This window comes from Gigantopelta aegis, chromosome 4, assembly GCF_016097555.1.
Source record: "Gigantopelta aegis isolate Gae_Host chromosome 4, Gae_host_genome, whole genome shotgun sequence".
Lineage (NCBI taxonomy): Eukaryota > Metazoa > Mollusca > Gastropoda > Neomphalida > Peltospiridae > Gigantopelta > Gigantopelta aegis.
In genome coordinates this window covers 49,344,418-49,360,725 of record NC_054702.1, presented here as the reverse complement: position 1 = coordinate 49,360,725, position 16,308 = coordinate 49,344,418, and the positions used below count along the sequence as shown (strand labels likewise).

At 37.0% G+C, this 16,308-nt stretch overlaps 1 protein-coding gene across 1 annotated transcript; it reads left to right on the top strand.

Moving 5' to 3' along the window:
- Nucleotides 1–4,445: 4,445 nt before the first annotated feature.
- Nucleotides 4,446–13,647, top strand: LOC121370682. The gene is made up of 3 exons (XM_041496082.1): nucleotides 4,446–4,550; nucleotides 6,771–6,856; nucleotides 12,596–13,647. The coding sequence occupies exon 3, from the start codon at nucleotides 12,648–12,650 to the stop codon at nucleotides 13,062–13,064; it is 417 nt and encodes a 138-aa protein (XP_041352016.1). The 5' UTR covers nucleotides 4,446–4,550; nucleotides 6,771–6,856; nucleotides 12,596–12,647; the 3' UTR covers nucleotides 13,065–13,647.
- The last annotated feature ends 2,661 nt before the right edge of the window (nucleotides 13,648–16,308 follow it).

Genomic DNA, 16,308 nt, shown 5'->3' with positions numbered 1-16,308 from the left:
TTATTTTTGAAAATGGCGTTTTCGTGTGCTTTAAACTATTGTTTTGAAAGTGGCGTTCGCGCTCTTAGATACGAAAATACCAGAAAATTCCGGGAAAATATTTCCATTATTTTGGTCGCCCTGTTCTTACGGACCTGTATTCCTTTTACACCGGCAGTGATTTGGCGAAAACAATCGAGATACTTCGATTGGTGTGTTATTTTAATGCACACAACCATTTGTAATATCTCAATTGATATCGATTTCTGGATCGTGTATGTAATAGGCCCACTAAACAAGTTCCGAATACTGTATTGTACTATACATAACTGATTCACTATGGTACATTACTGGTAGTTGCATTCGATTGAAGAACACGAGTACAAAATCAAGTTCATACTATCCACATTGTTATCAAACGTGTAGAATGGAGACTGATTATTAAACAAACTGTTTAAGAACCACTTCCATGCAAACCCTGTGATTGTCGGTTTGTTTAAAGTTCGGAAAAACTGCTGCTTTGATACATCTAAACACTAAACAATGGTTCACCATATTTTCAGTTTGAAAACTATCTCCAAAAGAATATTCCATTCATACAATTCAATTCAATAGAATAAAATGTTTTAAAATACACGTGTTCCACCTTCCTAGTAAAATGTCTGAAAGGCTACATGTCAGGTGCACATTCACAGCAAGCTGTTGTAGCGCTTTCATGTTACGCCGGTTAGCGCGTCAAGGGGTCACGTGACTTGGGTCTTGCAGTCGACAGGCGTTTTGGCAAGCGATGGGGAAAACGCGATTTTTTATTGCGACTATATTAAAAACGGGTAAAAAAAATTAACATTTATTTTATTGATACTTCATATATATTGTAAAAGGTATATGTTGATACTTTCTATATTTTGTAATCTAATTATGAATACTTTCAAATCCTCTGGCTGACATTCTGTATTTTTTGTATTTATTAATATATATTTATTGTATTTATGTACATTTATGTACACCCACCATCTTGTTACAAATATATTGACTGCTGTATGTATATATATCCTCATATGCCGTAGACTACGGCCTGAGTGTAAATAAAGTTCAGTTCAGATACCAAACAATAGTGAATTACGTTTTTGATAAACGTTGACGTTTAATTATTTTTTGTTTTAACTATTATAATATTTATATTGTATGCATTACTACAATCTGTAATGTAACAAATCATTTACATAGTAATATTGAAAAATGTAGCTTTACAAGTGTGGTAATAATGGAAGGTATTATTAATATACTCCTAGGTAGATTAACAAATGTGTCAAAACTGCTCTTGTACTTGGTATATACTTCAAATACCCTTTACTATAGAAAACTGACTGAATATATGGACAATATTTAATGAACAGACCTAAAGCTATCATTACCAAGCTTTTATTTATGTACAAATAAAGAAAAGAATGCAAAATGGCTATACAGAACCCACTTTTGTATATTTTAATGTTTTTGCCAAAGTCACACAAACAATTGTAAAACAAAATCCATATTTTCCTAAAACATAATTCACCAACCTAAAAGGTAAATTAAAATTACAGCAGAAATCAGGTTCTTTAAATATAGTAGTTCCAGAGTCAATTGCATTCAAATACACGTTGTTAGTGGAGATCTAAGATATTAACCTAATATCAGCTAACATTATTGTTTTCAATAAAAATTAATTATTACTAATAGCTTATTTCTTCTTGCCAAGACGTATTATCCTAAATAAGATTAGTGCTATATGACATGTCCATCACCTTGGAGAAATAAGCATTAAACTAATTTAAGAAAAAAATAATGGCCAAAATCTCCAATTCGTCAACACATACTTTTTTCAAACTCTTTTCTCAGCAGTGCACAGTAAATGAATACCAAGGTCAAGATCATTATGAACTCCCATGCCCGAGTGTAACCTAATTAAGCAATTATTACTGTCAAATAACAGTAAATGGCACACAATATAAAATACTGATAATATAGTGAATTAAGGTCTCACTACACAGATCACTTCCGGGTGAGAGTTCATTCATCACGGTCCACTATAGTTCCTAATTGTGACACATGTTATGGTTCACATATTCACTTCTAGGAAATGGTGAAGAATTAAAACAATATGTATGTTTAATGGTAAGCCTTCTGGCTGTATTTTGCCCATGCTATTTTGTAATATTGTGCATCGACCTTTTGGGACATGGGTATATAGCGCAAGTGACAGCCGGAGTGAATCGATTAATGAACCACCTGTTCGGACCGGTACTACAGCCAGATGCGGTCATATAGCAAAAAACTGAGACGGAAATGTTCTCAATTTTGGAGTGAAAATAAATGCTTATATAATGTATGTTCGCAATGGTGTATGTTGTTAGTGCCAACGAGAACCCGTTCTATGGGCAATCTTCGCTTGAAATTGGGCAGTTTAACATGGGTTTCAATGGCAGATGACATCTGTGTAGTGAGACCGAATATAGGTGAATAAATGGGTACCCCGCATTAGTTTCAACCTCTGGTATATACTGCATAACAACTGTATAACAAATACAAGTGTATTTATTTATTGTCAATGGATAATTTTGCACAAATAATCATTGTCACAGATTACTACCAATCACACCCACAGCTGCTTTTACCTCATAAATATTTGACGGTGCACCTCGAACTTTGACACGGAACTCTTTTCTTTGGTACTATGCATCCTGAATAGTGTAGTGATAGTCCACGAAAGTAGAACTCGCGCAGAAGAGTTCCATTCAACAAGGGGAGCTAACCTTTTTTTGGTCATCTATACTGATGACACGAGTGAGTTTAGTAAAGTACTGTCAATACACACCACCCTCTGCCTGTTTTGATGTGTGAGAGGTCAGCCTTATTATTAAAGAAACCCTCTCATGTTTTATTTGTGAGTTTAAAAAAAAAGTATTATTGTTGTTTGTAAAGAAAGTTCTGAACCGATTTGGCTAACATTTCCTAGTTGGTTAAGGGATAGTGTGTGCGTGTATGTGGGTTGGTGTGTGTGTGGGGGGGGGGGGGGGGGAGTATTTATTGCTATAATTAACTAACGTATAAATATGTCTGAGTAATGTACAGCTATTATAGCTTGGGAATCCGTCATTACCGCTTGCTGTTATATTTATTATTGTCATCATTATCATCATCAAATGTCTTTTACTTTTAGCTTGGACTTAATCCAATTTCTAAGGAGGGCTGTGATGAACTGTTAGAATCCGTTTCCAAATCAACATGTGGGCTGACACACCTCGGCTTGGAGGTACGTGTTTCATTTCAGTCTTTTGAAAATAAATGTAAAATAAACAAAAGTGAAAGAGTGAACAAACAAATAAACAAGCAATAAATAGATATATCAAGAAATAAATTGTTCGCAAATCACATATAAACGACACGGATAGTGTTACTAGGTGTGTGCTCTACGATTCATGTATTAAATGACGTGGTATGTGTTATTCTATCTATTGCAAAAATGCAAATAGACAATCTCATCCTACCAATGGAAGTAATGCGTTGTCCTTTTTAAATCGCATTCACTATACAGAATGTCACAAGTGCCATGTTAGGCAACTAACAGACGTAGATAAAAATGTTCTTATCAATAGCAATGTTTTCATGTGACCGCCGCATCAGGAACCGCGCTCGTAGAAAACGGTCCGCATTTTTTGCGCCAATTGTGCTAGATATAATTTCCTGGCCCATTAAGTAAAAGCTTGGTTCCATTTACTAACCAAAACATCCTAATCAAAAGTATATGCTACCATGTTTTTGCTTGTTACATTTGATTCATGAAAATCCCTGAAATGAAAATTTTAAAACTGAATTAGTCTTATAATGACATATTACTATATACAAATAGCAGGCATAATAAACATCGAAAAGTTGCCTTTATAGATGAAACATTACAAAGTGAATCACAACTTGGAAGTATATGAAATTGATTGTCAATGACTGCATTATATCTGGCAGTTGTAATGCTGTCATGTACAATATCGTATGTTCCAAATTGTCTGTGTAAATTGTTTGTGTGAATAATACTTATCAATATGATATTTATTACCCATGAAAAAACACATTTTGATATTTATCATGTTTATTATTTGTATTTAGTAACATGTCATTATAATGCTAATACGGTGCTCAGTGTTTCGTTCCACCAACTTTCACAAATCATATGTAATAAACACAAACATGGTGTGTATACTTTTAATTAGTATGTTTTAGTATCCGTATTCGTTTATGTATACACAATGCGGTATGGTTCAAATTGTTTACCTGTCTACATTCCTTCCTACCTGTGTAAATTTCACAAATGTCCGTGGAGTAGTGGGATACCAACACGCACACACATACGGTTCTGCATGTATGGAATCTACCTGCACAAGTCATGTTTGAAAACATTCCGTTTAAATCTTTCTTCTAGAACATCCCGATCAACACCGAGGTTGCCTACAAGGCAACAGAAATATCCAAACAGAGAAACTTTTCTCTTCACCACGGCGGGATTCTTAGTACAAGCGACGTGATTGGCATACAGAGAGGTAGGGATGACCAATCAAATACTCATCACATATTCTCTTAAAAATTAAAGTTTGCTTGATCTTAAAAAATTGCATGGTATTTCTGTTTAAATCTTACTTTATTGCTGAAATAGGGGCGGGACGTAGCCCAGTGGTAAAGTGCTCGCTCGATGCGCGATTGGTTTGGGATCGATCCCCGTCGGTGGGCCCATTGGGTTATTTCTCGTTCCAGCCAGTGCGCCACGACTGGTATATCAAAGGCCGTGGTATGTGCTATCCTGTCTGTGGGATGGTGCATATAAAAGATTCCTTGCAACTAATGGAAAAATGTAGCGGATTTTATCTCTATGAGTGTGTCAGAATTACCATATGTTTGACATCCAATAGCCGATGATTAATAAATCAATGTGCTCTAGTGGTGTCGTTAAACAAAACAAATTGTCTTTCTTGCTGAAACAGTAAGTTTTAAAAAACAACATTTCGTCATGTGCAATTTACTTCTGCAAATTCTGCGTAATTGCTCACTGCACAAACCAAGGGTTTTTTTTATCCTATTTTAGTTGATTAATTGTTATGTCCTTCCAATATAAACATTCTGGTCACATCAGGACACTGTGTATAGCTGTATAGACATTAAGACAATCTAAAAATGTTCCAAGTAGAAGTACCATACTCTGGTTTCGGTGAGCTTGACATCAGTCGTCTTCTGGTATGTTTTCTCCTTTGACTGGTACATTACAACAGTGCGCACATCAGAAAACAAGACCTTTTTTTAATGATAACAGTTTTGGAAATATAAATATGCTTGCTATATTTCATACTTTACAAATTATATTTTTAAAAATCAAACACCATTGTACATTTTATAGGAGCGGATCTAGCACTTTACCAACGAGTGGTGGTGGAGTGACAGGCTACACTTGTTTTTGCTTTATATTTATTGTAGGCATAAAATGAATAACTGCGTGGAAGTTTTTAAACAAAACGAGAGACGTGCACACCCCCGCCGAATCCATGAATAGAGTCCAAATACTCTAGTTCATTCATCTATTAGTCAGTGATATCAAGATTAAACTATATAGTTTAATACCTTTACTCAAGCATTTAATATAAACTTAGTCCAAGCCCATTATAAGATAATTGTTGTGTGAGGTTTTTTTTAATTAATTAAAAAACAAACATTGTGTCAGATGTTTTTACACGAATGTCTAACAGAAAAAATATACAAACATTGTTTAAATTAAAGTTAAATGTAAATATATTTAAGCAAAAAAGGAGGAACCCTTTTCTCTGCTAATCCGCTACCTGAGCACCATGGGGATTAGGGTGGTAGACCTCTTTCGAATGTTCGAAACAGAAAGCAAGCTATATGTTTCCAAGGCTAATTTCATCACAGGGCTAAAGGTAACAATATTAAACACATATAATTACAACTTGCACATACTGAAGTAATCCTATATGAAAACCTACTGGTGTGTTCAGAACTCGCTGATTTACAATCGGAAAATTATATTGTGTACATATAATATTATTAAGTCGCTGATGTCCATTTGGAAATCCTCGGATATATTCGTAATTTACTTATTATTATTCGGATGTGTTCGTAATTCGTAGATCTTACACAGGTGTAACATAGTACTTTATTACAATTTTAACTTCCCCCAATGGATTATATTTTATACAAAGATTTCGATTTGTGTGGTAGATTAGTTTGTAGTTATTTATCGTAGGTGATGTTAAAATAACGAAATATGGTATTTGCAAATATGATAAGCATCTTTAATACAGTATTCTACTGTCATAATTTTATCAAAAAACGATTACTTCAAAACTTGGATTCTCATAGGTAGCAATGTGTACAATTGTGTCTAATAGTAATACGGATAACTATACAGGGTGTACTGTTGTCAGATAATAATATTAATGTCGCCATAAAGTGATATAAACTAAATAGTAGTTTAACATTTCCTGTGGTCTTCTCTAGCTCTTCATTGAAGACATAATGTGCATAGACATATCACACATGCACACACACGCAGACACATGAACCAGAAAACACACACACACACACACACACACACACACACACACACACACACACACACACACACACACACTATATGCGCACGCACACACATACACACACACACACACACACACACACACACACACACACACACACACACTATATGCACAGTTATTAGCCGACTACTGACTGACACACACTGTGGCGTGTTTCAGCGGCTCAGAGTGCCCTTAGAAGACGACGATCTCCGGGAGGTTCTGAGGAAAATCTACGTCAACAAGAACGGCAGTATCAGCTACCAGTGAGTGTCTTACTGGCAGAGCCATATTAGTGCACAGGTCGACTAGGCCCAGGACTAGGGCACAACATTTTAGGGGGCGGCAAAAGTTTTAACAAGACAAAAAAAACTATAAAAAAAACTATTTAAAAAAATATATTTCGTTTTGTTCTTTGTATATGTTTGCATGCTACACGAAATTCCACTTTTGCACTAATAGAATCTACTGTTTAGGCTAGATATATCCGCCCCCACGTTTTTTTTCAGAGTAGACTACTAGTATAATCTACTCTTTACTCCATATCATCCCACAGTACATTTAGCAGTGCGTCTAACTAACCGACTACAACCAAGGCCTACGTGGTATTACGATTATGGTTTTAGAGACGAGGGAGGGGGATGAAAAATTATTAGTGGCCTAGGGGCGCCACATACTCAATTACGTGTCGTCTTACTGGTATAATAATAAATACAATATCTGTGATTACATTACAGTAAAAACTCACTTTTACAATTAAGTATTTAATAGTTAATTTACATTTAGGTTTAACTTTAGCAGATGATGCAAAATGGTCAAGTCATATTCAAAATATATGAATTTCAGCAACGGTAATAATCTCAGTGTTAAAGGGACATACCCTAGTTTTTAAACACTACAGCATAGTTTTCACTATTAGAGTTGTTTATGATCATTGAAATTAAACATTACTTATATTTTATTGTTTAGATTATTCATTTCCGTATAACCGAAGTGTTTCTGGTTATCCTTGTGTTTCTAATACCACAAAATAATTTTTTCATATTTTTAAAAACGCACGTGCATCTGATAAGTAACTTTTAGTTGCGTTTTAGTCTATTTTAAGGGTATTTCAACATCACAGACTCTTGTTTCACTCTGTTCTATTCAAATTTGTACAGGTTTGTAAATTAACCAAACTTAGTGTCCATTTTTACGTGTTGAAACTAGAGTGTAGGTGAAAATTATGTTTTAGTGTTTAAAAACTAGGTCTGTCCCTTCAAGGAAATATAGACTGTTGTTAAATCGTCAAACTTTAATGCGAATATATAGTATTTTCATTCACCCTGTCCCAGAATATGCTTCAGAGGTTTGGGATTGCTCTTCCCAATTAAACGCAGATAATTTAGAAAAGGTACTATATAGTTGTAGCTGCAAGAGTAATCACTGGCATGCCTCACGTAATTCGCTATAATATTAAAACTGGTCTAACAACACTTAGTGAAAAGAGAACAACAAACAAGCTGTGTACAATGTTACAAAAACATTTTATTATGTGGATATTTTTGCATTTTCCATTCAGTTTTGTTAGATTAAGCATACATTTGGCATTAATTTGTACTATTGGTCAGGTTTTAGACAAATATTCCACATTCTTGAAATTCCAAGCACCAAATATTCCAGTACCTTTTAGGAGCTGATGCTTTGTAGAATGGTTTGGTACTTTCTAGAATCTTCCAATGGCTGCTATGTTTTAGTTCTTTCTAGAATGTTCCAGTGATGTCCCCAGATGGTATAGGCCTATACGTGCATAGGTCAACTTAGTATATTTCAGGTGCGCAATATTCTGGCGATTCATTTTGTTAGTTTGTGGATTCTACTTGGCCCAAGTCAGGTAAAGCATGGAATCAAAGTATCTACGAAATTTGCACAAGCTTATGAATTATCCTTTGGCATGAAGATTGGGGAGCAAAACAAATCATGGGCTCCACACGTAGTTTAGAGGGATGGATGCGAGGTGACTGCCCGCAATGTCCTTTGCCATACCCTGAATATGGAGAGAACGACATAACCGTGTTGCTATTTCTGTATGGTGGATATTTCAAGATTCAAGAAAACGAAAAATCGACATGATATCACATATCCAGATATTCCATTATCAATTGTTCCATTTCCACACTCTGAAGAACTGTCTGTCCCGAGACCACCTGCTAAAGATTTGGAGAGTGAAGGTGAAAATTTCGAATCTGAATCTGAAGAATCTTACGTTGGTCATACTGACAAAGAAAAGAAGCAACCACACTTTCGAAACCAGCAGGAACTGGATGATTTGATTCGAGATCTCGGGCTGACGAAGTCTAATGCAGAGTTTCTAATATCAATACTGATGGAGTGGAACCTTTTGGACAACAGTTGTCGAACTACAGCTGCTAGGAAAAGACATGAAAGGTTCTCAAAATATTTTTCAGTGAAAAATAATTTATGTTTCTGTAATGACATTGAGAACTTGTTTCAAGAACTGGGTATTGGTCATGATGACTGGCGTCTCTTCATAGACAGCTCCTCCCGAAGGAAATCTACGAAAATGTAAAATTTCTTCTGGAAACAGGTGCAAATGGCAGGTCTGTGGCGATTTCAAAATGATTAGCTTCTTAAAAGAACTCCAAGGAGGCTATACAAAACATTGTTGCTTTCTTTGCCTGTGGGACAGTCGTGCTACATCTCAACACAACCACAAATGAAACTGACCTCAAAGAGAACACTTTATTCCAGGCACACAGAGTGTGAAGTACCATCCCTTGGTAGAATCAATGAAAGTCCTTATGCCTCCACTGCATATCAAACTTGGGCTTGTCAAACAGTTTGTGAAAGCACTAAACAAAGAAGGCGAAGATTTCAAATACATTTCCAACATGTTTCTACATATCTGTCAAAAGCAAAAATCGAAGGTGATATTTTCACCGGACCAGATGTTCGCAAGATGCTTCAGTCACAAGTATTTGAAGAAAAAAATTACATCAAAGGAACGAAACACTTGGAGGTCGTTTGAAAATTTCCTTGGAAATAACAAAAGTGGGAATTATGAACAGTTAATAGAAAAGTTGATAAAGACTTATGAAAAGTTTGGATGCCGGAGGTCTTTCAAATTGCATTTCCTCCATTCTCACCTAAATTTCTTCAGTGAAAATATGGGTGACATCAGTGAACACGGCAAAAGATTTCACCAAGATGTATCAACTATGGAAAGAAGATCAAGGGGAATGGGACTGCAACATGATGGGTGACTATCTGTGGGGGTTAGTACGTGATGCCGAAAAGTACGAAAAACAGTTAATTTGTGATTTGTAATCGTTGTTAGTTGATTTATACCTGTATAGTAGAACATGCAGAATATCTATGTAATATTCGTGTTAATAAATACAATTAAAAATCTATCAATATAGTGTTCTTATAGGTCTTTGGAGCGAAAAATCTCATAAATTCATAAAACATTTCCTAAAAATAGTTAAAGTGAGATTATGTGACTAAAACTAACACTCTAGAAGAAGTGACATTTTTGTAATCAGTACACTTTAACTAAACATAATCAACACAAACATTGACATAACTAAGAACTTTGAAAGTTTCTGTTACATTATGAAGGGAAAGACTCCTGATTTCTTAACTAAATGTATTCCAGAAAGATTAGAAAACAAAAGAGTTCCAATTTCAATAGCGGCCATTTTGAAACACAAGATGGCGGCCGCAATTCTGATCAGATCACGTGTGTCTGCTTTTAAATGAAAGAGAAATAAAAACTGTACCAGTATGTACATTTTATGTTTTTTTTTACATTTTGAACAATTCCAAGTGTATTTTGACATAAGCATCAATTCACTCGTTCAAGATATACGGTATTGCCGAGTAGCGAGTTTGGTATTACCCATTTTCAATATTTCGTGGGTGGAGAATTACAAGGTTCTGTGTTCACAAAACCTCATTTTGAGAAATCGCCACTTGAAGTTTGGAGCTGCCGTATCAGAGTCATAGAGAGGTCTTTGCAATAGTTTTAATATAACACCTGTGTCTTAAAATACCATATTCTAGGACTGTTCACTATGTAGATAATTTTATTTTCTATCAAATAGGATAGATAAGTCATTTTCGAAAAATTGTAGATAGAACTTTGTAATTCTCAGACCACGATTTATTATTTTATGGACGATTTTCGAAAGATATTGTTGTTGAAAATAAGTTTGCAAGTTGAGAACAAGAGACAGCGTTGCGTCATAGCTGTGACGTACCTATCGCTGATGATGTAAGTTAGTTGTTGACATGACTTCCACCATGGGAACTATTCTTACACACAATAAACCGCCTATAGTGAAGCACTGTTTATGACGTCAGTGATTGATTTCAACTTATTTTCGTGCTTATATTCAATTAAGTTTCAAGCACGCTGTCCTGGACACACACCTCAGCTATCTGGGCTGTCTGTCCAGGACAGTGGGTTAGTTATTAGTTGGTTAGTGGCTAGTGAGAGAGAAGAGGGTGTAGTGGCCTTACACCTACCCAATGAGCCCTTAAGAACTCGCTCTGGGTTGGAGCCGGTACTGGGCTGCGAACCCTGTACCTACCAGCCTGTAGTCCGATGACTTAACCACTGCGCCACCGAGGCCGGTTATGACGTCAAAACGTATCTAGTGGCAGATTATAAGACTCCATCACATGTGGTCATGTGGGATAGAAAAAGTACACCTGAGGTGGTGAAAATTTCGACCTGGGACGAGGCTTCAAATAATCACTTGTGATTAACGCACATTTTTAAGCAAACTAGATAGGAAAATATATTATGGTCCGAACGTTAACACATTGTAGTTGCACTAGTTGTTAATTTAAAAACATCATGTAAGTACCGACGTTAGGATACGGGATGGACAAGGATGTAATATTAACAATGTTAACATCGTGCATCTGAGGTTTTCAAATATTAAATACTTACTAAAAAGGAAGTCAGTTGATGGGATAAAACATATTGTCAGATTCCTTGTGCAAAATAAATTTACAGTTTTTTTTAACGCGATTTCATTTTCGTTACAACATTTCGACAATTTTTTTTTTTCCTTACACAGTGTGTTTTGGTTAGTTCACCTTGTCATAAGCGCTCGGGAATTACCAATGAGGTCATGTTAAACGCAAGCGCGTGATATCCCATGTAAGATAGACATTTCTTACATAGCTTTTTTTAACGGGGTAGCTCTGTCCTATATACCTGAGGATGAGAGAATTTGGTGTTTCTCCCTAGGCAAATATAATTTTTCTTTCCCTACTTCTCTCTGTCATAATAGAAAATATATTACACACAAAAGTACGACATGGATATAGCCCTTTAAACGCCGATGTGTAGGCCTACAGATGTGGACTTTCCACAGACCCTTCGGGTAACTGGATACAGGTTAGAAAACAATGTCCATTTTTTTCTACTGTTATATGGTCAAAACACATTAAACGATGCTATTAATGAACAAATATTTACTTCAAATATATATCAAACAAACTCATGGTTTTGGTTAATAAAGTATATTTAAATTACCATATGGATTATTTGTAAGTGTGATAACGAGTTTGACTGCACGTTAAGTACAATTTGTGTAATCTATTGCATCATTATTTCTTTTCTTCTTCTTTTCTTTCATATTCTTATGTATATAATATATTTTCTTCCACTGGTTATCCTTGACTGTTTAAATGTAGTTTAAATTTACAGCTATGTAATATAGGTCGCCATGTATATTGTGTGTATATAGTAAGTTGTCAAACTTGTGCCCGATTCTTTTGTTCTTTGTACAATAAAATATGCTTTCAGTCAATCAATCCGTTCAAGCAAATTTTCTGTTTTCCAATACAGTGACACGACCCGACTATAAATTTTGTTCGCCAGTCTAGTCCCCTCCCCCAGCTAAAATTCGTGCTAAAAACAAAGTGTAACTGTCTGTTCTCGTGTATCACTCGGTGGTTATCCCAGTATTCTTTCTCCTTCACCACAGGTCTCTCGCTGCGGCTGTTCGAAAGCAACTGCGTAACGACAGACGGGAGGACATGAAGGAGGAGAAACGTGAACAGAAACGCAGAGAAGAGAGAAGACGAATCCTGAGGTCGGACATGCCGCTCATAGCGCCAGCAGAACGCGTCTTCTTCCCCAACATCTTCACTTTCTACAGCTCTAAGGTCATCCAAGGCACTGTTGACCTTCAGTCTCCGGTACAGCTAAGCCAGAGCAGGGACAGCTCCAATAACAACACACCGTCCAGCGTGCCGCTTCCAAAACTCTCACTTTCACCAAAAAATGTATTTGCTCTAAGTGACTATGATTCATGGCGTCACAGTCCGCAGACGCTAGTTGGTAGTCTGGTGTACGAGCTTCAACGGTCTAGTCCCAGTAAAGGACAGCAGAAACACGGGGCATCCTCCAAAGAAGACAAGTCCAAACTGGGGGTCCGGAAAAGATCAGACTGAAGTGTGGGGCTGATTAGTTAATATGGGCCTCGGGCATGGAAAGCGATTGTAGAATCCGGGAATATGATCAGACTCGCTGCCAGCAGTCTCTATAGCTTATAAGAAGTTGAGGTCTGGATTAGTTGTGAAGCCATTTTGATTCAGATCCAGGACTACGCTTAAAATACTATTCACTGACAAACACAAAATCATAACGTAGATCAACAAGCAGTAAACAGTTTTACTTTTCTAGGAACTATTTTGTTTAACTTGTGGAATTCATAGTTTACAGATGATGCATGTACTAGAGCCGCACCAAGAGCCAAATGGTACAATCAGGATCGTAAGTACCAGGCTGGGTGTGTGCATGTCGCCCATTTGAGGCATAAAACATATTTACTTTATATAGCATATCCAGTGTAATCAAAGTATGTGATATTTTTCAGATCATATATTTTCGGAATTTGATAACTTTGCAAATTAGATGTAAATTAATCGATGTCACGGCACTACGTTTATTGGCATTTAAGAAAACGTACTACGGCGGCACTCCAGAATTGACGTATGTCAAACAAAAACGTCAATTATAGTTTTTTCTCCAAAATTGTTTACTTTGTATTTTGTTGAGTAGGCGGGGATCCTTGGACATGTGTTGGGGGTTCGAACGCCAATCGAATTTCGAAGTGCACCTTCCCTGTATATGATAGTACCAATAATCACAATAATAATAATAATAATAATAATAATAGGTGGCAGTAGTTGTTGTTGTAGGTACTTGATATGTAAAATATCTACTTATGAATTATGGGTAAAAATTACAAACAAAATAATGTTATTCCACCTTCCAGTTTCGACAGGTAATAGTGAAATGGGTCCTGTATATTTTATAATAAAAGCCCACAACCTTTCAGGAATTATATTTAGGTATTTTTCAGAAAAGAGTTGTTCTTTAAAACGTTGATAGGGTTTCTTGATGACAATGATATGGAATTACCTTGCATAATATTCCAGCCGCAAACAAACAAATTAAACAGTTGTTAATAAGTTTTTCCTTGTTCTAAGAAGTGCTAGCATTTTCGAATCGAGCAGAAACAGAAGTTGTGAAATTTTAGACTGATCTTCTTGAACGAATTGTAAAATAACCAATCATTCTGAATACCCACTCCATTGCCAGTTCTTGTTGGATGTGACATTCTTGTCTTTCCCAGGCAATAATGTTTCATGGAAGGATTCTATTTTTATGACGTGGATAATATAAGAAGTACGATAGACCATCTAATGACTTCTTATAAAGATATGCGATATCCAAACATACCTAATTCCTAAATTCTCCAAAATATTATTTTAAAAGTTGTGATCCAATTACAATCTGTCAACATAAATCTAGGGTAAAAATAATAGTTTTGATTGATTCCTTGAAATAATACATGTTTAGTAACAAACCATTCTGTGAATATTTCCTTAATTCGACTGAGGGGGGCGGGACGTAGCCTAGTGGTACAGTGCTCGCTCGATGCGTGGTCGGTGTGGGATCGATCCCCGTCGGTGGATCCATTGGGCTATTTCTCGTTTCAGCCAGTGCACCACGACTGGTATATCAAAGGCCGTGGTATGTAATACCCTGTCTGTGGGATGGTGCATATAAAAGATCCCTTGCTGCTAATCGAAAAGAGTAGCCAATGAAGTGGCGACAGCGGGTTTCCTCTCTCATTATCTGTGTTGTCCTTCATGCCATATAACTGTAAGTAAAATGTATTGAGTGCGTTGTTAAATAAAACATTTCTTTCTTTCTAATTCGACTGATAACATCACCAATTCTTCGAATAAAATAAACAATATGGTCACTTTTATGGTTGGCAAAATATGTCGGTAAAGTTATTTCAAAGGAACCAGATGTATATGTTTTCCCCAGACTTCGCAACCACATTTAATAAGGTTGGGAGACCCATCGATTTAAACATTTTAAACGTACACCATGCACATCTTTAGTTGCTTGTTGTTTTAGTTAGGTTTGTTAGTTTTAATATTGTCAATTACAGCAGAATGTAACTAAAGACGCCTAGTTTATACAGCCTGTTGGATATCAAAGCGATCACTTTGCCGTCTTGAGGCGGGACTAGGACTGACGCCTAGTTTATACAGCCTGTTGGATATCAAAGCGATCACTTTGCCGTCTTGTGGCGGGACTAGGACTGACACCTAGTTTCACTTTGCCGTCTTGTGGCGGGACAAGGACTGACGCCTAGTTTATACAGCCTGTTGGATATCAAAGCGATCACTTTGCCGTCTTGTGGCGGGACTAGGACTGACGCCTAGTTTATACAGCCTGTTGGATATCAAAGCGATCACTTTGCCGTCTTGTGGCGGGACTAGGACTGAGGCCTAGTTTATACAGCCTGTTGGATATCAAAGCGATCACGTTGCCATCTTGTGGCGGGACTAGGACTGACGCCTGGTTTATACAGCCTGTTGGATATCAAAGCGATCACTTTGCCGTCTTGTGGCGGGACAAGGACTGACGCCTAGTTTATACAGCCTGTTGGATATCAAAGCGATCACTTTGCCGTCTTGTGGCGGGACTAGGACTGACGCCTGGTTTATACAGCCTGTTGGATATCAAAGCGATCACTTTGCCGTCTTGTGGCGGGACTAGGACTGACGCCTGGTTTATACAGCCTGTTGGATATCAAAGCGATCACTTTGCCGTCTTGTGGCGGGACTAGGACTGACGCCTGGTTTATACAGCCTGTTGGATATCAAAGCGATCACTTTGCCGTCTTGTGGCGGGACTAGGACTGACGCCTAGTTTATACAGCCTGTTGGATATCAAAGCGATCACTTTGCCGTCTTGAGGCGGGACTAGGACTGACGCCTAGTTTATACAGCCTGTTGGATATCAAAGCGATGGATATCTGTTGGATATCAAAGCGATCACTTTGCCGTCTTGTGGCGGGACTAGGAGCGATCAGCCTGTTGGATATTTGCCGTCTTGTGGCGGGACTAGGACTGACACCTAGTTTCAGTTTATACAGCCTGTTGGATATCAAAGCGATCACTTTGCCGTCTTGTGGCGGGACTAGGACTGACGCCTAGTTTATACAGCCTGTTGGATATCAAAGCGATCACTTTGCCGTCTTGTGGCGGGACTAGGACTGACGCCTAGTTTATACAGCCTGTTGGATATCAAAGCGATCACTTTGCCGTCTTGTGGCGGGACTAGGACTGACGCCTGGTTTATACAGCCTGTTGGATATCAAAGCGATCA